The sequence below is a fragment of the Heliangelus exortis genome, chromosome 9 (genome assembly GCF_036169615.1).
Source record: "Heliangelus exortis chromosome 9, bHelExo1.hap1, whole genome shotgun sequence".
Classification (NCBI taxonomy): domain Eukaryota; kingdom Metazoa; phylum Chordata; class Aves; order Apodiformes; family Trochilidae; genus Heliangelus; species Heliangelus exortis.
Window position 1 is genome coordinate 24900697 of NC_092430.1, and position 25902 is coordinate 24926598.

Below are 25902 nucleotides of genomic sequence, written 5' to 3' on the forward strand. Positions count from 1 at the left end.
AGCTCCCATCCACAGCCTCCTTTGGGCACCCCACCAAGAAGCCAATGACACCAAAACACCTACAGGAGACAATATTTATCCTGGATTTTCAGCTGTGCACTAAGACTTGTCACTAGAATTTATACCCAGGCCTTGCAACAAATTGTAATTTTAGTAACTTTAAGAAAATTAATTTTATTAACTTTATTAAAGGCCCAAGATGTGGCCACCTTGAAAGCCTTCATGGCCCAAGTGGCAATGCAGAGACTAAGGATCTGTGCTTCCTACCTACAGCCCCTGGCATTGCTCTTCCTCTCTAAAAAGAAAGTTTCACAATTTCTTTACAGCATTTTGTGCAATGGACTCTACATTTCAGCAGCCTTTTGAAAATGCAAAACCATATCTGGCTGCTGCTACTTTAAAAAAAAAAATACAAACCTGCAAAGCTTTCAGTGTTTGCCTAAAAACAGCCAAAGATATAAATTAGGGGGAGCATAACAAAGAAAATTATTAGTTTTGTACTCAGGTTATTTGAACCTTTGAGAACATTTTTTATGGAGAATCTTATTTTAACTTAATTCCACCAAATTCTCAAGAACTTGCAGAAAAAATCCATGGGAACTCAACCCCCCAACTCACTCCATCTGTCCTCCTTTCCAATGGCTTCGTGGAATTCTGTTTCAAACCTCCAGATTCAAAATAGAATGAAAATAGATTAACTGAAAATAGATTATCAGCAGGTGAGGCACACTTTGGACTGGACAACCTGACCCCCTCCAGGAATGTTTGCAGACACAGAGGGTGCAGCCTCCATTCAGCAATGCAGATTTATCACTCACTTTTAATTCTTAGTGACAGTGTTTGACTCTTTGGATGGGACTAGTGATGAGTTTCTGTTAAATTCTGTGAAATAAAAAACCTAGGAAACTTTGTCAGCAAAAAGTTTCAGTCTTGTAAGGAAGGTGAGAAGAACAGCCTAAAAATAAGGGGTTTCCATCACTCAGATGATGCACAGAGGATAATTTCCTAACCCAGTAACCACGAGTAAATGCAATTTGAAGCATTTAACATCTAAACATTTAATGCCAATTCACTGAGTTCTTACAGCCTGAATGCTAAAAAGACAGAGAAATAAGCTACTTACAGACACCCAAGAATATAACCAGGATGGAAGAAACCTCCTCTTCCCTGTGCTGCTTTCCCTCCTCTCTGGATCATCCCTGCCACTCAGAAGAAGTGAAAGCCAAAGTGCTCTGCAAGGAAAAGCACCCAAGAGCCAGAGCTTAAATGCAGCTCAAATGTCAGCCCAGCCCTGGACAGCTTGGGAAGGGGAAAGAGTTGGTGGGAAGAGCTCAAGTTTAAAGCTCTTGACACGCTGCAATGTGGAACACTGAAAGGAGTGCTTCAGTGGGTTGGTTTTTTCCTTAAAATTCTATATTGTGCTTTAATCTGTATTTTATTGAAAATAAGCAAGCAAAACCTCCAGTGCTTCCAATTAATAGCAGTTATTTCTCAAGAGGAGAGAGCTATTTGCTAACCTTTAAAGTTAATGGAAGGAGCTTTCCACAAGCTCTGGGGCCTAAAAGTTGTTTTGCTCTTTTAAAGAAATTAACTGGTGGATTTTAATCTCTCATCCTCCTTTACACAAAACACATCCTGACCTTTCAAATAAGATTTACTGTCTCCCACTCCATACAAGCCCCTACCTTCTCCCCCATCACCATGCTCCTGGCTTACTGAGGACCTCCCAGAAATTAACTCCCAATGGAAACTAATTCTGCAACATCATCTAAAATTTTATACAGAGGTTGTGCCATTTTTAAGCAGCTTTTAACACGGTCAAGAAGTGAAAGCTTTTATTTTCACATCAGAATTCCTAAAAAAAAAAAATAAATAGGTCAATTAAAGAGCAGCACACAGCTGAACCTCCATGACTGGCTGACAGCTCAGCAAGTCTGTGTCTGCTGGGGTACAAAACCAAAATGAAGAATAAAACATCCAGGTTCTTTTCCAAATGATTGCTCAGATTCCTCCTTAGCCAGTTATTGTCAGCAGATGATCCACAGTCTAAATATATTAGGGGCTAACAACTACTTACTATAGAAATCTGATAATATTAAAAACTGTTTAAAAAATTTGAAAATCAGGTCTCCTCTCCTGTTGTAGCTCAGCCTCAGGATGCCTCCAGACAGGCACAAATCCTGCACTACTCCAGCCCCTGGGTGCCCAGCCCATGGATTTGCAGAGCCTCTCACCACCATCCTCTCCATGGAACAAAGCAAACAACCCTCTCCTTCCATGGCTCCCAAAAGAGGAGAGAATTTTTGTGCATGTACAAGGACAAGAAAAGGGGGAAATAAAAAGGTAAAGGGCAGAGATGTGTACGAAGCCTTCTCTGTGCTCCTGCCTGTTCAGAGATCTGGGCAGCATTCCCCATCCCACTCTGCTCAACACTCCCAGAAATCCATTGTCTGCATTTCTTCCCTATTTTTCAAAGCACAAAGTGATGCCCACCTGACAAGTATCAATGAGAAAAAACCCTTCTCCCTCTTTGACACAGCATGATCCCATTAAGCAGCCTCAAAAGATTCTGATTTGAGCAGCAAAGTCAGACCTTCCTGATCAATTCCTTAATCCACTTTCAGAGAATGGACTGATCCTGCTTTTTCTATTTCAGTCCAGGGAAAAAATCGTTCCCAACATAATTCACCATTAAATGGGCCTTGTCCTACAAGAACTTCAGCTGCTGGAAGCAGATGAGGAGCAAATCAGACTCCAGGAGGATCACCAGCACATCTGACATGCTTCCCCCTGGGTTTTGCTTTTCTGCCCTGGAAAAGTCACTCCAAGCATCTGCCAGTCGTGTCCTTCATGGATCTTTGAAGGTGTTGATTTTAACACTATAAATCATGGGAAAACTGATGCCTGGAGTGGAATTGATTCCCAGACTTTTCCTCCAGAGCAACTTCAATTCATTAGGTTGCCACGATCTACAAAAAAAGGGAATAAAACCAACATGATCCTGCAGGAATGTTGTCACACTAAAATGGGGCACAGGCTGGAAAGACTGCACCCCATCATCTGGCTGATTCTGCTACAGAACTTAAGATGGTTTATTCCAAAATTGGCTAAAGTGCTGTGACCAGAGCTGAGAAATGATGATGTGCACCTGCTATACTCCCTCTTATGGAAATCAGACTCAAAAATTCAGAACATACACTAAAAAAAATTGAAGATCTGGGTTGGGCAGTCTTGTCCATGGGAAGAGCTACTACTATTACCACATTGATGTCCCCAGTTTGGTTCTTGCTTCATTCAACAATTTAGATCACTTCACTTAACACCTCTCAGATTCATTTATAATTCCAAACAACAGCAAAAAGGCCCAAGAGTAGGTTGGTATGAGAAATGCTGCCTTGAAAACAAAGATGTTCTTCCTGCCCTTCCTAATCAAAAGGAACAGATGCTTTAGAATGGCCGTGGCAGGGAAGTTCAATTGCAGAAAAAAACCCAATATCCAAAAAACCCAAGGTGAAACACAGAGTTCCATATTTTAACGTGAAATTTAAATTATCCTTTGCAAGAATAATGGGGTTTTTTTTCAGTTGCCTCTTGTTTGCTTGCTCAGAGGAGGCAGATTCTGGTGGGTTTGCTTTGGCTTTCCCCAAACTGCTTGCAAGGGAGTCCTCTGCTCAGCACCCCAGCACCAAGAGGCTGTGTCCATGGTTAGGTGATTACTGTATCTCTGCAGTTCAGTATCTGCAGGGTGTCTGAATGCCACTCCAACTCCTTAAACCCAGTAAAGAGATTACAGCTCACACTAACTGGATTTTCACAGCTCCGTATCACTCAGTTTGGATTTCTCCTGCCCAGATTAAGAGAGGCCAGTAAAACAATAGTCAGCTGCTCTCCAAGTGCAAGGTGTCCTGGTAAAAAAAAAAAAAAAGAAAAAAACCCCTACATGTTCACATTTAGGGTGGGTGTGTTTGTACAAGTGAAGCACTTTCTGAAATAACTCTGTATTTAAGGAATTATTCAATGTAAAAACCCAAGATAATGCAAATTATATAGTTATAAAAGGACAATCATGGTGGCTGGCAGTTTTAAGGACCAGATAGTTTTCAAATTTTTAAACAGCTTAAAAGAATGTGTGTCTTTGAAGATACTGCCTGCAAATGCATTCCAAAACCTATTTCTGTAAATATGGAGAAATATAATTCCCTCAATATAAGTACATGAATTTAGCAGGGAAGCTCATGTAACAAGCATCCCTAACTGATTGTCTGAACTGCAGAACTTGAGCACAAAATGTGTATTTTGGTACTGAGTACAGAAGGTTCTTAGTCAATGAAAATGAAATAATTATCCTGTGGGTGAAAACTATTTTCTAGATTTAGTGGTTCCCTGACAGAGCTGTGCTCCCCCACTTACCCCATGTACCCACACTGGGTTTACAGCTGCCTGGCAGTGAGAGGAAAAGCAACCACACCATGTGCTGCTGTCCCAGTGTCACAGCCCAGTAAATAAATGGCCATCCCTTTTAGTCTTAAAAAGGGATTTTTAGCAAACAAAAAGAAGGCCATGACAGTTCAGATGATGACAGCATCAACCCCAAGTCAAAGGCAGGTGACCCTTGAGCTGCATATGGACATCTCTGTCCTTTTGGGGGGACAGAGGAACTTGTCCTCATTTGGCCTCTCAGCTGCTTCCTTCCAGTTTCCAAAACCTGAATATTTTGGGTGAGCAAAGCCAATCAACTCATTTTTTCAGCATCCTAAAAACTCTATCAGCACCCTGCATCCTGGGGGGAGCAGCCAGATGGGAAGCACACCAAACTACTCAATTCCTGTTCCATCAGAAAAGAAGCACTCTGAAAAGCCAAGTTAGGAAATCTACCTGCAAACAAGAAATCTGAAAGGGCCACCATGAGGACCAAAGTGACTTCTTCAGTCACCTGTGGATCTGGACCCTGCCTGCAGTAACCACCTTCAAAAATTTTGTTTTAAGTCTGATCTTTATGACAGCAACATTTAATCAGTTATAAACTTATGAGGAAGGGCTGAGTGTGTCCTATCTGTACATCCCTAGTTCAGAATCCTGTAAGAGAATTCCTGGGGTGGCATGAGAATCTCCAGCATGGGTATGAGAATGAGGAGGCTTCCTGACAGATCCATCACCTAATTCCATGGGTTCCATTCCCAGATGTGCAGGCAGCCCTCACCCACATCCATGGTCTCACTGCCTTTTGCCACAGAGTCCTCAGGAAAAGAACTGCTACAAGATCAACCATGACCACAAGATTTACCAACATGGTTCTATTTCTGCATTTTAAAGAGATTAAAGAGTGCCAGGGCATCTCTCTGCAAGATCTGCCCCCATTTTCCTTTCTCCTTGAGACTCTTACTTCACAAAAACAATAAAATTTGAAAGTTTAAAAATTTTTTCTTTATGCGGTAAAGAATAGTGATCTTTGCTCTACAGCTAACTCTAAAAGAAGCAGAGGTCACAACATCTTTTATCACTGCAGCTCTAAAGTGTGGTGACAAAAATTGTGCCAACCCATTGAAGGCACACCAAATTATCCTTCAGAGCTGTGTATACTTGTAAGGTTTGAGGAAGAAGCTGTATAAAGACAAGAAAATTTAAATTACTGCTTTCCAGTGTGATGCCTCAGGCTGCAATTCTTTCTGGGATACAAAAGTGCAGTCCTTTTACCTTGAATTAAAACCTACAGCATAAACAAGGAGTTCTTCCATACAGGCCTGGAAAACAGGGATAGGGAAGGCAGGGATCTGAAATAATACTACCTTTTTGTCACCTTTTCCAAATCTTCCTCAACTTATATTGAGGCAAGGAAAAAAATAATAATACAAAGTAATCTTGTTTGTTTGTTTGTTTTTATAAAGAAAGGGAAATGTTTTCCAAAATCTCACCTTCAAAATAACAAAATAATCAAGTGCAGAAGGTTTCCCTACTGTAAGTTACATTGCACTTCACATTTGTACATGGAATTACCAAAACCTAACGTTTTAAGCCCAAACAGCCTGAACCCCACCCACTGGCCAGCTGGATCCTGTTAGCTTTTGATCATGCCAGAATTTCACTGTGCTTCCAGTTTAATTATGTTTTCCAGTTTTCTCTTCATGCAAGTTTCTGACACAGAGCACCAGAGCTAGGAAGCACTGATCCTTCTTACCAGGAGCCTGGTCTGGGGGGCAGCATCAGGGCACATCCCTCCCATCCTGTCTGCTCCTCTTCCTTCACCATGACAATCCAAGGATTCCACAAGATCCTGGGAAGCCCCCTCCTTAGGAAGGCAAAGATACCTCAGGTCACATAAAGGGGCTCAACTTGTCATAAAATTTTAGAAGCTTTTTACCTGCTGTTCTTCAAGAAGCTACCAAAAGCAATGGGTGTAGCTAACCAGGACTAGAAGGCATCTGAAAACTTGATTGTAACAACCTTGCAGCAGCGTGACTGGAGCTGTTATAAAGTCCTCATAATTTAGTCCAGACACTGAAAATAAAACCCCTTGGATTAAGAGTTTTTCCCCTCTGACAAAAGAACAAAGAAAATTCTACTTTAAGTACTCAGACTGTTTTCCTACATAGGGCTGAAGTGGTTTGGTTTCAGCACTCCAAATGTGTTTAATTTTAAACGGGTTTTAAAGAAGTTCTACAATTTTTCTATAAATTACTGTGTTTAATCCAGCCATGTACACAGTTACAGAGTTTACTCTTCTGGAGGAGGGCATTGTCACCAGTGACACTGTTCATCCCAAACTCCATCAGGGTCTGTCACAGTTTTATTCAAGGCACCCACTCTAGGATGTGTATTACTCCACAAGAAAAATATGATCAAGGTTGAAAGATGGCATCCAAGGTTTTTCAGAAGCAAGCCTTATTTATTATGTTTTGAATGAAAACTTGCAAAAGAAGTAAGCTATTTTTTTTCTGTTGAACCCTTAAGATACAAAACAGGCACGATGTACTTCTGCTGTATGATCCTTGTAAGGCCCTTCAGAGTCAAGAGAACCAAATAATTAAAAATAACTCATGAATTAGAGAACCAGGAGCAGTGCAAATTAAACAAACACCGCAGCACCCTGAACATCAATTTATATTTGCCCATTTCTGCCCCTTGATAAATGTATTTTGTCATGTGAGGTTTCAAAGTAAAGGTTTAGAGAGACAAAATCAGTGTCCGTGTGACACAATCCCATTTGGAAGTGAATAGAGATGATTGAGCACAAATACCTTAGGCCAACAACTACAGAGATTATGTTTGGGAAGCAGCATGTGCATAATTGGATCAGATAAACACCAACATTTCACAGATTTGCAGAGCCCCCCCCTTGTCACCACAAACACTGATAAGCTACTCAGCCTCCTTCTCCAGCCGATGAACAGAAGCACGGTGCCCCCAGAGGAACTGTTCCCAACCTGGATTTAAACCTGATGATTGTTAGACCTGATGAAGATTTCACATCCTTAAAAAGTGAACCATCATTCTCCACTGACACCAATTGGTCTAAAAGGAAGACAATTATTTTCCCCAGTCAACTCTGCTTCTGGTGTAACCTTAAGCTGTCACGGCGACCGCGGCTCCGGGATGAAGCACAAAGATTTATGGCAATTTTATGCAGAAAAAGTTTCCCAGCTTAAACAAATTTGAGAGTTATTTACTTACTTATTAACATCCAAGCTTGCCACAGCTCTGCAGCACCAGGCACCACCAAGCCATGCCAGAGGTATCTCTCCTTCCAATCAAACATTCACCCTTCGCCACTGGTGAAAGGCAACAAGCTCTCTTTACAAGGCCTCGTCTTTTTCAATAAATTTTGCATGAAAACATGTTACCCAAGCACAAAGTTGCCTGCTGTCACACTGGAAGTATGATAAATGTTTAATGAAAACAACACCACACAGCTTGGTGTCAGACAACAGCTATCACACAGCCCTGCTTTGATCTGAACAGACACTTAAAAGGAGTTCTGAGCGTGCTTTGCACCACAGAACTCTATAACCTATATGCAAATAGGGGGAAAATTACCATAAATGACTTCCTAGTGGAAAGAAGGAAAAAAAAACCTAAAAAATATTCAGCTCCAGGAGTGCCTGACTGCTGCCAAACTCAGAGAGGTCCAATATTCCCAATTTACCTCCAATGTCTTCTGCTGAGCAGCGCAAAGCTCATTGCTGAGCACCCCAGAAGCAGCCACAGAACCCCCTGGGAGGCAGCCAGAAAACAAAACTCTGCAAGGGCTCTGCTTAAATGCCACTGAAAAAGCTCCCCTGGACAGAAGGACCTCAGCAAATATCTGAAGAGCCAGCGTAGGGAATTAAAAAGGAAAAAGGAATGTTGGGAAAAAATAACTCTTCGACTCCATGACATGTCAAAATATTTAAGAAGCTGTGAAGTCATTGATGTAAAAGTGTGATCAGCAGCCTTATTAAGCATCAGCAATTAAAATGGTGCTTGGGTTTGATTCATGGCACAGCACTTCTTTATTTCATAAAAACTGGAAAACTGCTCTTAATTTATTCCATTAAAAACTGTCAAAAACACTTTAAAAAGCAATCCAAAATTCTGCTACTGAGAAAGTTAGGGTGAAACCCATAAATCTAGCAGAACTTTTTCACAACTAGCAAGTTTTTAGTAGGCTTTTTCAACAATTAACCACAATCCTTATGGTATCATCTCTCAGAATGCCAGAGCTTCCACATTTTTACACTAATCAAGACTTTAAACATCAAAATTCAACAGCACACAATGAAAATATGCACACAAGTTGTTTTAAAACAAACCAAAAAAACCCATAAATAAATACAAATGTAATGCTTTAATTAGCAAAAAAAGTTAGTGGGAAAATATTGTAGTGGCATAAGTATGCATTTAAGTGCATGAGTATTATAAACCACTTCACTTTTGAAGACTTTGACAGCAGAAGATCCCTTGCATCCCAAAGCTGTTGGTCTAAACGTGGGATTTGGGAAAGAGTTCCATCAGGCAGGAGTTTCACCTGGCACTCTGACCTAGTCTTCAAGCCATGATATAACACAATTATGTTGCTTTTAGCAACACCTTTTCATACTTTAGTATCAAAATATATAGCATAAAAATCAAGTATAAATATACTTTATACTTTTTAGCCTTAGCATTTAATACCAGCTGAGAAGATTATGTTAGGAACAGTTCCTTATGCTGATACCAGCAAAGCATCACAGAAAATCTCACTGCAAACATGAGACAAAACTGCAGCACTAATGCCCTTGTCAAATGAGCCACCTTGTAACACTTAAAAAACCATCTCACAGTGCATTTTTAAAAGGTCACTACTGCCCCAGACTGAGGCTACAGACCAGCTAATCCTGTAGCAGCAATTCACCCATCATGCAATAAGGAACATGTTACTTTTCAGCACATGTTTCTCTCTAGAAATTAATGGGATTCAGCTTCACCAAGCAACCAACAAGATTTTTTTTTTTTTAAGTCAGCCTGAGAGGACAAAGTACATCATTATACCTCCAGGAGGACTGTCACTGATTTTCCCATACTCAACCCAAACCACACACCAAGGGTCTGCTCTGAGAACTCCAACTCCCTTCTTGGGAAGCCACTGGAAATTAAACCCAACCTGTCTTATTTCTTTGATGCACAGACAAGGCTCTTTCCTTTTTAATTCAGTGACCTATTCAGATAGTGTTAACTATTTTTTGGTTTTAGCCCTGAGTACAAACTCTCACATAAGACTCATTTTTGCCAGGGAAAAAAAAAATGAAGCCAAGAGAAGAAACACAGGAAATGGGACAGCCAAATGTAGGACCTGATAAACTACTTTGGTGGAACAATGAACATTAAAGTTTTGGTTTTTATTTCAAATAAACAAAAATTAAAAGAAAATCACTGGACTAAAGCTAGTTGGTAAGAACTAGACACCAGATGTCTACTACACATTATAAAGTTGAGCAGTGAAACTGATAATGCATCACAAAATGGACATTGCTCCTTATTTTATCCATTCTATTTTATTTATCAGTAGGCAGATTATCTCTGAAAATTATAAAGCTGTGGCAACACCTTCAGAGAGCACTTGTCAGGTACAAAGTTTCATGGGAACAGCCAAGCCAAGCATGACTGTGCTAATTGCAAAGTAAAAGCACCAGGGAGATTCAGACCCAAAGAATAAAGCAGAGCACAACACTCCTGGGTCAGAAGAAGAGACCAATATTGTGATTGCAAACTCAGAAATATGATGTTAAACTTGGCCTGGGACTGGGGAGGAACAGAAAAAGCTGCAAAGCCAAGCAAGTGCTTTTATTTTGGAACTGCTGGCAACAGCTCTTCTGAAAAAGCCATGCCATTTATTGAATATTTTTTTAATATCCTTCCAGGCAATAAAACTCTTTCTCCTACATACTCCAACAGAAACACAAAACAAAAAAGAAAGAGGGGGACAGAGTTCCAACAACTACTGTGAGATAGGAGAGCAAAGCAGCAAAAGCAAACTGGTTAGAGTTGAGATTCCTTGCAAACTTGCATTTCTTTTTCAGCATAAGTTGAATAGGAACAAGTTGAGAACATTTCTTGTTACCTACTGGTCACCAGCTTTATTCTGCAAGGAGTTTCTGCTGGAAATCAAAGAATCCTGACAACCTGAAGGATGGATCCTTTTTTTTTTTTTAATGAATATTTAGGATGTGTTGCTGGGATGCTTTCTGAGCTGGTGTTACTTTACCTTTTGAGTACAAACCTATTTCCAAACTGGATAACCTGCTCTTAACACCACTTTTTTTTTTTCCACCAAGTAATGTCAGATGCTGTAACTGAGCTTCCCAACCCAAATTCAAAGCAGCTGTTACCACAATCTCCCTCCATAATGGCTGAACAAATCCTGTATCCCTTAAAACAGTTCAGACTGTAAGAACAGAAGAGTTCAGCTGTTTTCCTAGGACTGTAACACAGCCTGTGTCAACCAAACAGCTCAGCAGCTTCACCAAGGCTCATGAAGTTTAGGGCTCAACCTTAAAAAATGATCCCTGAATTTGAGAGAGCCAAAGGACAATGACTGCATCACCACAGGTGGTTTTTTTTCTCTTGAAGTATCTCTTGAGATGTTTCCTGTGAAGAGAGGATCTACTTTGAAATACCCAAAAGCTGCCCTGATTTAAAAAGCAAACACAAGGTTCTTCCCCTCACATCCACAAGCCATGAAACTTTTGTTAGTTTTTATCAACTATAAACAAATACTTAGTTCCTTACTTAGTTCCTTGCTTAGTTCCTTGCTTAGTGCAAAAACTGCATTTTGATTCTCCACTTTGGAGGAAAAGTCCCAAATATATGACTACTTACATTGGAGAACCTGCAGTGCTGTCAAACTGAAATACTTCTTTTAAGAAAACTTCTTTTAAGCAAAATACTAAGTATTAAGAAATACTTCTTTTAAGCAAAGTTAAACTATAAAATCAAACAGGACCTGAAAATTTATATTCCATCTTCTCACAATCTGGATTTAAGAGTCCATCTTCTCACAATCTTTATTTAAGAAATAGCTTTAAAGTAGCTATTTTCAATAAATACATTCCAAACATACATGAATTTAAACTGAAAGCTAGATCTGCCTCTTGGTGTGTCTGGGAATACCTGCAAGGATCTATTCCAAATACAGAGGTCAGAAGACTAATTTTTCCCCTCCTTTCCCTGCTGTTGGATTTTCTAGGAAGGTTCTGTAGAATGTCACCCTCAGGGCTGATCAAGACACTAGATCTAGAAAGCCATTTCCTTGGGGAGCCCTCTGTACCAGAGCCCTCTCAGTATCTCACCTCCAGATGTACACCTGACAGACATTTTTTTGGTGTCCATTCAGACTTTTTGCCTCAGATGTCAGAGAAAAAAAAATGCAAATGACAAGTTAAAAAACCAGGACCATCACTGTGTTAATTACAGCAGAATATGGCCAGCGGGGGGAAAAAAATAAATCTATATATATATATATACTCTTTTATGCCTCCCTGTTCAAACTGGACCCAACTCAAACAAGGAGGAGATGACCAATCTTTGTTTACTGTCCCTCCAATGAAAAAAGCTGATGGAGCAAATCATTTTAGTGCTTCCTGGTTTACTCCAGCATTAAGTCCATGGGGTGAGCAGTGAAGTTCCAGCTCAGGCAGCACACATCATGCTGCAGCAGCATCTGCTCTGGCACTGGGCTGCAGAGGCAAGCTATAATAAGTTATAATTCTAACCATACCCACCAAAGGACATCTGACACCACTGCAGGACAAAAAACCCAAATTATAAGATATAGCCCTGAAAAAATAACAGCAAAACCAACTTGCTACCTTCTGCTGACCACTGACAACTACAAAAAGCCTTGTAGTTACTGGAAAACAAAATAAATTTCTCTCTTGGTGCTTTCTTGGAGCATCAAGAGAAACCAAACAAAGTACCAGACCTTCCTGCTGCTGTGGAAAACACAGAAAAATGCCAGGAGCCCACAGACTGACACAGGCAAAAGGTTCACCCAGTTTGTGCTGTACAACTCTCTCTCCTCTACAGGAAGCTCACCTTGGCTGAGAAGATCTTCTCTTTCCCATACTTTTCACCCCAAAACAAAATAAAGATGTGAACAATGGTAGAGAGGAAGAAAGGTGAGAGCTTGGGGAGGCTTGAGGAAGCCTTGTAGAAAAACACAACTGGAAAGCATCTTATTTGACCTCATTTTCCTGGAATACACCCAAGACAAAGAGAAACCACATGACCCCTCCTTGTTCCTGCACTGGTGCAGTGCAAGCAAACTGCAGGATCCCAACTCCCCCTCCCTGGGGCATCCCAGAGACCCTTCCATAAGCAAATAATTGTGCAGTAATTGCAAATCACTATTGCATCAAAGAGCTCTGCCTTCTCTGTGTACTCAAATATGTTGCTTTGCAAGGCCTTTAATAAACAATAATAGGCTGCTGATACAGTTTCAATCTTCAGACTGACAACTGCAAAGGCAAAAAGCTTCTCAGATCCATATTCTCTGCACAGATACACTTTGATCACTATTTGATTCATCTGAAAGGTGTCGTTCCCCCTTCAGAAAAGTTGATGAAGCACAGATTGTATCAGCATCATCCTAGGCACCCTTCATTTTGCAGTGTAATAATGCTCCAAGTAAGAAATCCCCATCCAGAGCCCAGCAGGCAGTACCTGAGCTCAGAGGCAAATGGACTGCTTGCTGTCATTAAACGTTTCTATTATCAGTTTGTACTCTGTGTCCTAACTACCTTGGACATGACCCAAACAGGGCATTTTGTTTTCAAATTTAGCACTGGCTACTTTGGAAGTTATCAAAATACCCGAGGCAAATTGCTTGCTTTCAAAAAAATTCTGGGCACTTGTGTGTTGTTCTTGCAATAATCTCCTATTGATCCTGGTTCTGAGAGCCCGGGAAGGCAGAGAGGATGCAAACTGAGCACTGCTGGAGACTCCAGTGTGATTTAAGATGTGCTTCTACACAAAGTCCAGAAAACCTCCCACAGAGCAAATGTTATGTGCTCAGGATGGACTCTGTCCCTACTTCTCTGCTTCAATTAAAACAAAGCCCAAAACAAAATACTTTTGGCTGGAAGGTCCAAGCTTCTCCTCAAGTCTTCCAGAAGTATGAAAATATATCTGAACTGCAGTTGAATGGGTAAAAAGCATCTTGGCCATGACTTATCAGACATGCTGCAAACATCACAGGGGTTCTGTCCACTCATTGCTGAAAACATCCACAAGAAGAGACAACTGTCCCACCACATGGCTTCATCAAATGAGGAAAGTATCCCTTAAAGTGAGTAGCTGAGGCCACCCTTGAAGTTCCCAGCAGTCCAAGCAATGTATTGTTAATAAGGGAAAAAAACATGCAAATAGCTAATCCTGAATAATTACATAATCAGTGTTACAGCCATGGACAGGTATGCAGTGGTGGCTGAGACAGTTGGTAACTAATGAGTAACTAATCATGAAGCCACAAAGCAGGGAAGGAACTGAGATGCCTCCACCAGTGTGGGTAGAGGATACCAGTCCAAAAATTCCCACTCTGCATTCCTGTAGGAATCCACCAAAGGGAAGCTCAGGCACAGCCCCACCAGTGTCTTCCTTTCTGAAACCAATCACAAAACCAGGGAAAAGATAAAGGTGGCAAGAAAGGCTGCAGGTGGTCAAGATGTACAAGGAGAGGTAGCAACAGAAACTGACTTTTCTGAAATCTGAATAAAAAACCCAACATCAAGAATCCAGGGCATTTCAAGCAGAAATGAGGTTGGCAGAAGGTTTTGAAAGGCATCATTCACCCGCAGCTGGTGCTTCTGAAACTGTACTGAGACTCAGATGAAGCCAAACAACAAATTCTGACAGGGAGGGACTGGAGGTGGTGGACAGTAAGAAACACTGGCAATAGTCTTCATCCTTTCCAACACTCATTTTTCCTTAAATTGTGGCTATTGTGTTAGGGAAAAAAATATATTCAAATGAAGAGATCTAATTAGCATACCTGAGATCAAGGGTGGGGGGAAAAGAATTGTAAATTAAACTATCATTTGGTTTTAAATGCTGTCACATTCCAGAACTAAAAAAAAAAAAAAAAAAACAAAACCTAGAGAATACTCAATACTCTTCAAAAATTTTCAATAATTCTCACTTAGCTTCCATAAAACACCATGTCCTATGGAGCAAACTGACTGTAAACCCCAAACCAGACTGTTCTCAGTTTTTATGATGGTGCCATGGCCATGCCACTTACCCATGCTTTGTGCCACACGTCTCCTTCTCTTTTCCTTTGCCCTTCTCTTTGCCTTTTTCCTTCTCCCTGCCTTTCCGCCGCTCCCTCTCCCGGGATCCACTGGGAGTTCTCCTCTGGATGGACCTCTCACTGCTGCCACTGTAGGAACGCTGACGGGGTCTGGATCTGGATCTGCACAAAACCCACAGCATTTCAGTTGGGAGCCATGGAGATTTCCCACTGTCACTCTCTGTTAAATGTCAGGCAGTCTGACAATTTCCAACACCTTCTCCAACCATTTAATCCATGTGAACACCAAGCTGACACTTGAGCAAAAGGGAAAAAGGAAGCATTGCTTCTGTTCTGGAGGAAGAAAAATAAATTAAACCACACTGTGTACTATTCATCCACTAACAAAGTCATCTGATGTTACCAACATCACCCTGGGAGCTACTGGAAGAAGGAATTTATTATCTTTTTTTTAGCATTAAATTCTGAATTTCTGATCAATTTAGCATGGTAAATAATCAAAGAACTCAGAGTTGCTACTAAGTGCCTGTATTTACATATTAAATGCATTACTACTAATAAACAATGCTCCAACAAACCCCCAAAAAACCAGAAGTGACAGGTCCAGCCCTCTACTTGAGCCTGCAGAGCTGACACTGGCACACAGCTTCTTAACATCAAATTTGGGTTTGAAACATAATTTGCAGCAAACCTGTAAAAAGGCCAACCCTGCAGGCCCAATAATGCAAAAAACTGCATGGAGGTGCAAGGGTTTGTGCACATAATTGGTTCTTGGTTACCAGTCCCTTCATGGCAAGAGGATATTCTGTTCTCAATCATGTTATCCAATCCTCTATGATAAATGGGCAGTGGTACTGATGTACTGCACCAAAAAAGATGAAGGAGAATTAAAATATGGCTGTTTCTACACGTATCCAAAAAGCCTCTTCATAATTCCTAATTTCTTTTAGATGATTTTCTAAATCCTGATTTACAGTTTCTTGTGGATCAGTACATCTTCTGCGTGGCACCTGAGGAGTGATGGACAATGAAGATTTAGGAAAAGAGCAGTTCAATTTTCCCTTAGTTCCTTCATGAAACTCCTGATGGCACCTGATTGAAAACTTTCATTAGGGCCTCAGAGGGTTGGGGTGGGAAGGGCACTTTTTAAAACCATACAAAAGTTTTATTTAGCACCTCTTGGAGTGCAAAACTCCAAAGCTTTCCTTTAAAAGGAAACTCACCTACAAAAAAAAAAAAAAAAAAAAAAAATCACTGAATTTAAAAGGCAAGGACTGTTTAATAAAACTCAACAATGGGATATGCTGCCTCCAGATGAAGCTATAAATTATCTTGAGGAAGAATGTTGTGATGGAGTCTGGAATTTTTCCAGCATCCTGGGGTTAAACACCTCCTCTTGCCATTGAGTCTCAGACCAGCACGGGAGGTCACCCCTCATCTTGACCTTTCCTGGAGCAGATCCATCCTTTCCAAGACAAGATCTCCAATTAAAGGTCTCTGTTAGCACCAAGACAAGAGATCACATTACCACCTAAGTGGTCTGCTATGTACTAGAGAATATTTGCTGCCACAAAATGGATTTTTATTATGTCATCACAAATTAAAAAGCATCCATCCGTTCTTTATTTTTGGAATTTTTGAGCTAAAAGAGTATTCTTATACTTATTTTGTATTGAAAGATAACCATGATTCCTGAGAACTCTGCAGGTAAGATGCAGAATCTGAAACAGTAAAACCAGCAGAAAATATCAAACCAGCCAACCAAAGGCACCCTACAGCAACACAAACCACCCTCATTTGATTCCAGGCCTCTCCTTACTTCAGGGTGTGATCCCTCAAACTGAAATAAATGAGGAATCTAAAATATTTATTGCTACAGAGCTTATTTTCTCAGCTCAAGCTTGAACCTGATTCACATCTAGGGTTCACAGGTGTGAATCACAGCAAATGCAGCTCAGATTTGCTGAAATCCTAGACTTCTGTTCCTCCCCATGAACAAGCAGAACAAATGGCAGGTTCAATTTATACACAGAATTAAAGAAAAAAAATTAAAAATAGACTCGTTGCATCACATTTGTAATAATCTACTTGTAAGAGCAGGCAAGACCTCTCAGGTACACCAAGGCTGCAATGTCTGAGGTCAAAAATAAGACCAAGCCCAGCAAGATTCAGGATGCTTCTTGTTGCCTAAAATCCCCTCAGTATTCAGGAGTTTCATGGCCCAGGGGGGCAGAGGAGCAAGGGCTGACCCCAGCCCAGCACCTTCTCAGTGCCACACAACTTCCTTGCACTGGATGTCACCATTTTCACAAGAAAAATGCCTTTCTGCTTTGCCTGTAAGCCCCAAATCCTCAACCATTTGTTCTGAGAACACTTGATGCAAACTTCCATAAGGCTGAGGTGAAATCCAAAGCAGGCCAGAGGCTCTTGACAGCAGGGGATAACTTCATGGGGTGGAAATTAAAGCCTAACAAATTTGCTGTTTGGTAAATAACAAGCTGCAGTGCATTTCCATTTGTAGCATGAACAACTTCACCTGTATAAATTGCTATCAAAATATCTCAAGATACCAAACAGCAAATAAAGACACAACTTTATGGCACAGAGCTACAAGAAGCCATCTGTACCAAGGATTCATCAGGAAACAGGAACAGAAGTCCACAGATCAAGCAAAGAATAAAGATTTTCTGTTTTATTACTATCGGGGAAAAAAAATTTAATTATTATTTGTATTAAAGCAAGTCCCAAAGTGTTCAAATTATGGAACTACTGGAGGAAAAACATAAATAATGGTGCTGGAGAGTAGACTGTCAGCATGCACAACCCCTTCCCCCCAAAGCAGCACAAACAAAACACCCACCCACCATGCCAAAGGTTAAGTCATTTAGTCAAGTTCAAAGATCTTCAAAGGGTTCTTAGATCCAGATAAGCCCATATGTTACCAAATTTCTGTGAAATGGTATTACTTTCCAATCTGCTTTTCATGTCTAAGTTACAGAACACACAGATGCTTGGCATCACTCAGGATCCCTAAATTCTCACACCAGATAATCAAGGCTCACCAATAACTTCCCAATCTAAAATCCTAAGAAATGTCTTTATTCTATCAACACTTCGTCCACTTGTAAAAATTGAAAGTATCCATAAAAGCCCATTCAGTTACTGCACAATAAGTGTTAATTTGCTAATTTCTTCACAGGTAATCAATTAAAATGTAAAATATTGGATAAAATTAGTTGCACTAAATTTAACAGCTGCTCCATGAGCATAATTAGTTTCACAAGGGCCATATGTATTCTGAACAGAGACAGAGTTGAAACAAATAAGCAGATTTTAAAACAAGTTTGAGGAAATCTGCATTTAATTAGCAGGTGGGCACTACAACTGCATAATGTTTTTATACATTTATATTTATGAAGTGACAGAAGATCTAAAGGCTTTTTAAAATGGCGTTTATTGTTTGAATGGGACCTGTTTTGCTGCATGCTAAAGTGATTTAAATCCTTATAGCTCTCCTTTGAAAAAATCATAAATGGTGAAAGAAAACATGTGGAAAACTGTAAAACTAGAAAGAATTTGCGACAAAAAGCAGAGACACATACCATAACCAAAAGGAAACTACACTTAATTAAATGTACACTACATCTGGAATATCAGCCTAATAAAACCTGAAACTATTAATTTTCATTGTTCTAAAGGAAATGAGGTCAGTGTTGTTTAGTATTTCCCCAATTATATTGCACTAAAGCACTGAACTCTATCCTATAGGTACAATCTCATCTTTTCAAAACCCTACAATTTGAAAACAGTCACTGAGATAGGCTTTTTTTTTTTTAATGGAAAGAGGAATTAGAGCACAGCTCAAACAGAAGAAAACAAGAGCTCTTTCAATCAAATATCTGGGAAAAAAAAAAAAAAAAGAGCTATGTTGTTGGCAAACAGCAGCCACCACCCAAATGAAAGTTTCAGAGATGTCAAGTTCTTCCCTGGCATTCTTCTAAATATCTCTCAGCTGACACAATTCTTATTAGAGTATTATTAGCTCAATAGCCCCAAATAAAACCCAACAAATTCATGCCTCTTTAATACTTCAGCAATAAATCACAAGTCTGGGAAAGAACAATGAAATGTAACTGCATTGCATCAAACTTGGATATTCATCCTGGTAACAAAGGCAGAGTGCAAAAGCACAACTAATTGCAGCTGAATGCCATGTTCTCTTCCAAAGCAGATTAAGACAAAGTTAAAATAGTTAAGACAGTAAAAGCTACAATTTATTTTCTAATAACCTTTGGGTAACAGAATAATAAAGGAATGAGAGCTACCACACCATCCTGGCTGCTAAATAAACTAAGAAAAAAGCCAGCCTTCTGCTTCTTCCCTTTATTTCTCATTCAAGGCAGTTCCTATTCAAAACTTGAACTCTATATGAACAAATAAGGTAATATTCATCAGGCTTTGCAATTAATTTATACATACATTCACATTTATTCTATTCTGGATACAGCTGGAATTTATTTTCAAAACCAAGGGCCCAGCTTACTTTCAGGACTCTCCATAAATACTATAAATGATTTGTTTCTCCATCATGCAGGCATCAGTGGCTCTGCATCTGCTGGGACAGGAAGATCTGGATCTATCAGCACTGAAATAAGGTCAGATCCATTTTCCAGATGGAATCACTATTCAGGTAATTATTTGTTGTAAATTTGACAACACCTCTGATATTTAGTTAAGGAACATAAACGAGACATTTCAAGGTTGAATTCTTCCACTTCCTCGGTGCCTCTGAGAAGTCCAAATTAGTCACAGGGAAGTGCTACTCCTCTGTCTCTCTGTGACAAGACCACTGCTGTATTTTTGGGGACTGTGAAACATCTGAGGTTGAGGCCAATCCTGGCTTGGAGATGCTGTAATATTAACAAATACACCCACAAAGAGATATTAGACAGCTGAACAAAATTACCTAAAAGGATGCTTGGAACCAGCTACCCTGGAACACTGATTGTTCTCCTGAACTGGAAAATCAAACCCCAACCCAGAGCACCACAGCCCCACCAGGAGACACTCAGACCTCTGAGAAACTCCAGCAGATCCAAAACTGAACCAACCAAAGCCACAAAAACCTCTCAACATTTCTCCATTTCAGCACTGCAGCAACCTGCAGCACCACTTAAAAGGCTCAAAATCTGCTTCAAAACAAGATTTAAGCTCATGCTTGTCCTTACAAACAAACACCTCACTGAAAAGACTGAAACTTTTGAGCCCATTCACATGATAAACAAGTATGAAAAACATTTTTTTTCTTTAATTCAGAGGTAACCAGACATTTTAGGCTTTAAATTTCCTGAGCTGTAAAAAGTTTGAGGTATTCCACCTGTACTTTTTAGCACACTGAGAGACTTTTAGAATTAAAACACAGATTAAAAAAATAAATAGTCTTAAGGTATTGAATGAAAATAGCAGCAACTTTACGACAAGCTCAAATATCTGAAAATTAAGTCATAAGAGGGCTTTAGAAACTCCTCAAGTGCAGACAGACACAAAGAAAAGCACATCACACCATAGTGACCAAGCCTCGTGCAGACAGAGCACAAGCAGTCTGTACTGCATTACCATTTTTTTCAATATGGATCCCATAAATGCAGAGATAATGTTCTAACTCCCATGCAAGCAAGATGCATCTGACTTTAATATTTTGTATTTCACAAACACAGAATAGAGAGAGGAAAGCATGGTCTGGTTTTTAATATTCTCCTAGATGAATACTGAGCAGCTTGTTTGCCAGAGACTGGTGAAGAACACGGAGCTGACAAGCTTAGTGGGCACAAAATCTGCTTTACTGGAAGTTATCACCTCTAACCCTGTTGTCTTTCCCAAACCCCATCTCTAATGACTGATTAAAAACTCCAAGGAAGGGGAGATAAAGTCTGAAATTTTCACTTTATATTCTAAAGAAAGGGTGTTTTCATCATGGAAACTGCCAATGAGATAAAAAAAAATACCATAAAATAAAACATATCCAAATGAGAAACAGTAATATTCAAATGGTTTTGTAAAAAATACACAAAGCAAGAAAATTCCTTTATTATGCTTCAAGGTGTAAATGCCTGTTCTGATCAGTTGTTGATATGAATTACAAACTATTTGGCACTCATCTCACTTTCAATGATAATAAGGAGCAGTTAGAGTGGGATTCCAACATACCTATGTCTTCATGTTAAAAAAAAAACAAACAAAAAAAGAATTCTCACTTTGTGAATTTCTCTTCAAAGCTTTGCTGTTTGTTTAAAACATAAAATACCAAAACCTCACAAAACCACAGCAAAGCCCTGAAATAATTACAGAGCAGCACTGCATGGCCTTCCTGAACCTCCCTGCAGCCTGGACGTGCTGCACTCATCTCAGGTTTGAAACCTGAAGGCAAGAATTAAAATGTAAACTGTGTTCTTTCCATCACTGAGAACATTGCCAAAATTAGGGAGTTAAGAAACTGACTCCAAAAAATAAACCACTACCTGTTGTGTCCCTCCAAAAAGCTTCAGCAAGTGTCTTGCATGGTGACTCCCAGAATGTCAGCCCATGCTGGGGGAGCTGGAGGGAGGGAACTGGGACACGAGGAACTTGAGAACTGAAAGGCAGTAACAATGTCAGAAGCAAGGAAAAATTCCCTGCCACCCCTCTGCCACCTTCAGATGCCTCTCCTGAGGTCACTGATGTCTATTGGCTCCTGCTGCTCATCAAAGTACCAAATCTGTGGGGCTGAAATTCTCTTTTGAATACTCCTTGATACTGCAGGCAGCACAATAAGAGCTTGACCCCACCTGCACTTTCCTGTTACAAGCAGGACCTAAGGGTACATTGAGTAACCCCAGGCAAGCAAGAGGTTACCAGTCCTCAAACCATCTACTGCACTTCACAGCTGCAATGTACTGAACACTTGGTAACTCTGGTTAGCAGGTTTGGCTTCCAGAAGTTCCACCAGTCTTGTATCAGCTTACTGCAAAATGTTCTGAAATAAGGTCAAGACTTTGTTGTATTATTCAGATGATTTGATCTTTTTAATTTAGCTGAAGCATGGGAATACTCCATAATTCAGAGGCTTGGCCACACTCTTCAGGAGGGTTTCCACCACAAAACTTAAGAAAAATTTATCTAGACCAAGTTTATTGTGAATTTCACCTGGTGTAACACCAGACACCAGTGCTCCAACACTGGGCAGCCTGCAGAGAAAGAGCCCAAGCCAACATCACTGCAGGGGAGGAAACCCAAGTTCCAGATGAGAAGAGGATGGCTCTGAAGTACCTGCACTGCCAGGGCACAGCAAAGGAAAGCACACACAGCACTAGTTAGAATTTTGACTAACACCAGAATTTCCAACACAAACAATCAAAGTTCAGAGTAAAAAATTGTTCCAGACTAAAATGTATTTTCTAGGAATGGTTTTCATCATCTATGGAGCAGCATTTCCACTACCAGGTATTTGAGGGGACTTGTTAAAATAAATTAGCATGGCTGACTTTTATGTAGGTTTTCTGCATATAAATATTTTTTGAATATTTATGGTTCCAGAACAAATCTCCTCTCAAATATTACCACTACGAAAGTCTGAAAATTAAAACAGTTTTATAGAATGTAAAAGAATTCTGCAAATTTCCTTAAGGACTAGTTTATATTTTAGTTTATACTACCATACTTTACTTGTTTTAAGGCTTTATCTGTTATTTGAATATTTCATGAGTAAATCAATTTTTCTTTTCCAAAATGAACTCTCTCCAATCAACCTTACACGTGAACCATAATCTGAACGATTTTTTTACAACAAATTTAGATTTTAATATTAAATTACTCAAACCCCACTTTCTGTAGCAGAAAAATGGCCAAGCTGGCCTTGATTTTATTAGCCTACAATTTGCTCACTGGTGTTTTCTTAAGCTATATGAGTGGCTTATGTACACCAACAAGATCCCACAGGTGGTTGTGATTAGGTGGAAGGGGACAACACACTCACTGAAAACTTTCACAGACACTTACCTAATGGGATGTCACATTAAATCTGACATCAGGAGATAAAGTAGCTACAGACTAATTAGAACATCTCAAAAAAACAACAACAAAAAAACCCAATAGCCATCTATTTCCAACCAATAGCCCCAACATTTCTGGAAAGGAGGAGGTTTGGAATCCGTGAGGTTGTGACGTAGCTTTCTGCTGGCAGAAGATGTCCTTGAAGCTCCAGAGCTGTCATCATCTTGGAAATAGATGCCCCTAACTGCAAAACTCTGGGAAACATCCGAATTCAATAGGACTCCAACTCACTTCCTCTCTTAATGCTCAATGACTAATTCCTCAGAGATCCCCTTAAAAGCCCTAAAATGTTGTCCTTGGGTAGCAACTTTCACTCAGCAATCAATCGGGAGCAAATGAGATGATTGTGTTGAGATGGAGTGGAGTGTTGAAGGGAACAGATGAAGGAAGAAAGGTGCAGTGTGGGAACATATGCTGCTGCACTGAAGCTGCTCAAAGGGTCTGCTGGAGGAAGACTTGGTTCCCAGAGAAGCCCAGACGCCGCGAGAGGGGACGGCGATGAAAGAACCCCAAGTCGTGTGGAAATCCAAACACAGTGACAGACACAATTATTTTACTAATTGCTAATGAATACAGTCGAGTGGCTTCAAAAAGCCAAACTTTGCTCGGACTGCTTCAGGTTCTGACCTCTGCATGAGCAAATGCATTTCAAACCCAAGCCCACCAAAATTGATTAACGGCGCCAGCCAAGGCCGGCGTGTAGTTGAAGCTTTTTTTTCCCCATCTATCACATGGCCCCAAGGATAGTTAAATGAACCTTAAAATGGCTACAAACAGCTCAATGACTACACAGACTCCTGCCAATTAGAAATAATTAGGCAGTCATTTTGGTGGTGAGTCTTTTTAAGTGCATACATAATGATGCAATGATGCTTATTAGCCAGCTCCTATGAGCTGTGCTCAAACAGCCTGGAATAATTATGCAACTATCACAAAGCCTTGCACATCTCTGTACTTCACCTTAATGCATTTAAAAATCCACTTCATTACCTCCAGTAATTAATCCTCCATTAATTGCAGGAAAAGCCCAGTTTACCGTGCTTCGTTTCTAATTATCTTCTAAATAGTTATGGTTCTAATTAATGTGTTCATTAAGCTGAATATCTTTCTCAAAGCCACGCTCAGAGCAAAGGTTCTGCTTTTGAGAGAAAAAACCTAACTAGCCATAAGGTGAGGCCATTTTGGTTGTATTTGCTTTTATTTTAGTATATTCAACCTCCTAATTGGCATTTAAAATCTAATTTGGAAGAACTTCAAGAGGACTATATAGGAGAAAAATAGGAAAAGGATTTTTATTTTTTTTTACCCATTCTCCAATCAAGAAGCTTAGAGCTCTAACAGGAAAACTTTTAGCATATCTTTTTGATATAGACTGGTAACAGATTTTCAGTGCTATGCCACAGATTAATTTAAATTCTATTGCAATTTAGCTTACTCCTGCATGTTTCCATATAAAAGCAGCAAGAACTATGGAAGAAAAATAGGTACCTAACAGCTTATGTATAATTTTTTAAAAAGCAAAAAAAAAAAAACAAACTCACAAAATGCTACTGCCCTTGCCTGCATTCCTAGGATATAAATCAGCAATTGAGAATTAAAACAAATTGAATTATTTGAGCCAAGCATAAGATAACCCTTTAAAGTCAATGAGAGTTTTTCAGTGTGCCTCACTAGGGGCTGATACGATGCTGTGAAAACTGCAGCTAAAGAATATTTTCAAATGGTGTTTATGGATCAGGAACTTGCACATTGAAAGCATTTGTTTCACAGTCTTTTGGAGGTATGCAGATATGAATTTGCAGAAAACTTCAATACTCAAAAACTTCTACAAGAGTACATCTGGAATATTTGTTACAGTTAATATCAAGGTAGAGATATTAACTGCCTATTTTTTGCTAGATTTTTTCAAGATACACACTATATTTAAATGGTTCTCCCTCCAGCTACACTATGCAAAAGCAAATAGAAGTTTTCACAGTTTTTCCATATTAGATCACCTGGTTAACAGAAAACAGTCTCCTCAGGTAGTTACCTAAACACTATTTTAATAGTAAGAAGAGAAAAGCTCTAGAAATGCCTGAAATTACCAGATATGGCTTAGTAATCTCTTCCTATAACATGACTCCTTAGTAAAATCTGGCACCACTGAAGCCAAGAGCAGCTTTGCCCATTGGCTTCAAGAGGGCCAAAGTTTTTACACCAATTTATCTCCATACCAACAAAACCTGGCAGCTGCCTATCTGAATCTTGAATTAATTTATATGGGATAAAAAACTGTTTGTACAGAGGTACTAAAAGACGTATAACTGATTTATATGGGATAAAAATTTGTTTGTACAGAGGTAGTAAAACTCCTGTATGCAGAAGCTGCTCTCCTGCCCAGGAAAACAGCACTGAGCTACTGAGCAATGGCTTGAGCTGGAAGCCTGGGGAGAAGCAGTGACCAAGGAATTCCAGGGCATGCACGCTGTGCATAGAGATGAGTGATCACCTCTGAAAAACAACACACCCACAACTACCATCCCAGACACATAAAGCATGGCCAGGAGCAAAGAACTGTAATACCCTGAGAAAAGAGCCAACAAAGAGAGTGGTCCCCAGTGGTCCTGGCTGCCACCAAGGGCCAGAGCAGCTTCCAGCCAGAGAGGGAAGCATTACAGCTGATTTCTCTGGTGATTAATTTCTCTCAGGACCTGAGACAACAAAATATTTCACCTCTAGTTTGAGTGCAGCAAAGCAGAAGGCACAGAGGACTTGAGATGTTGCTGACCAAGGTGGGTGGTTAGAAGAACACAAGTGTTCATAGAATCCTAGAATGGGCTGGGTTGGAAGGGAGCTCAGAGCTCATCAAGTCCAACCCTTGCTCCACTCCCCCCGTGGTTCCCAGCCCATGGCACTGAGTGCCACATCCAGGCTCTTTTGAAATAGCTCCAGGGATGGAGAATCCACCCCTTCCCTGGGCAGCCCATTCCAATGCCTGATCACCCTCTCTGCAAAGAATTTTTTCCTAATATCCAACCTAAGCCTCCCCTGGCAGAGCTGAAGCTCTGCCAGGG

The 25902-nt window shown here is 40.0% G+C and overlaps 1 protein-coding gene across 2 annotated transcripts in view; it reads right to left on the reverse strand.

Moving 5' to 3' along the window:
- The window catches only part of RSRC1 (arginine and serine rich coiled-coil 1), a 120829-nt gene that overhangs the window by 85748 nt on the left and 9179 nt on the right, over positions 1–25902 (reverse strand). Inside the window, exon 3 of one of the 2 annotated variants that reach the window (XM_071752820.1) lies at positions 14750–14920. The exons of the other annotated variant lie outside the window; for it this stretch is intronic. Coding sequence (XP_071608921.1) covers positions 14750–14920 — 171 coding nt within the window. The remainder of the gene's footprint in view (positions 1–14749; positions 14921–25902) is intronic. 2 annotated transcript variants of the gene reach the window in all.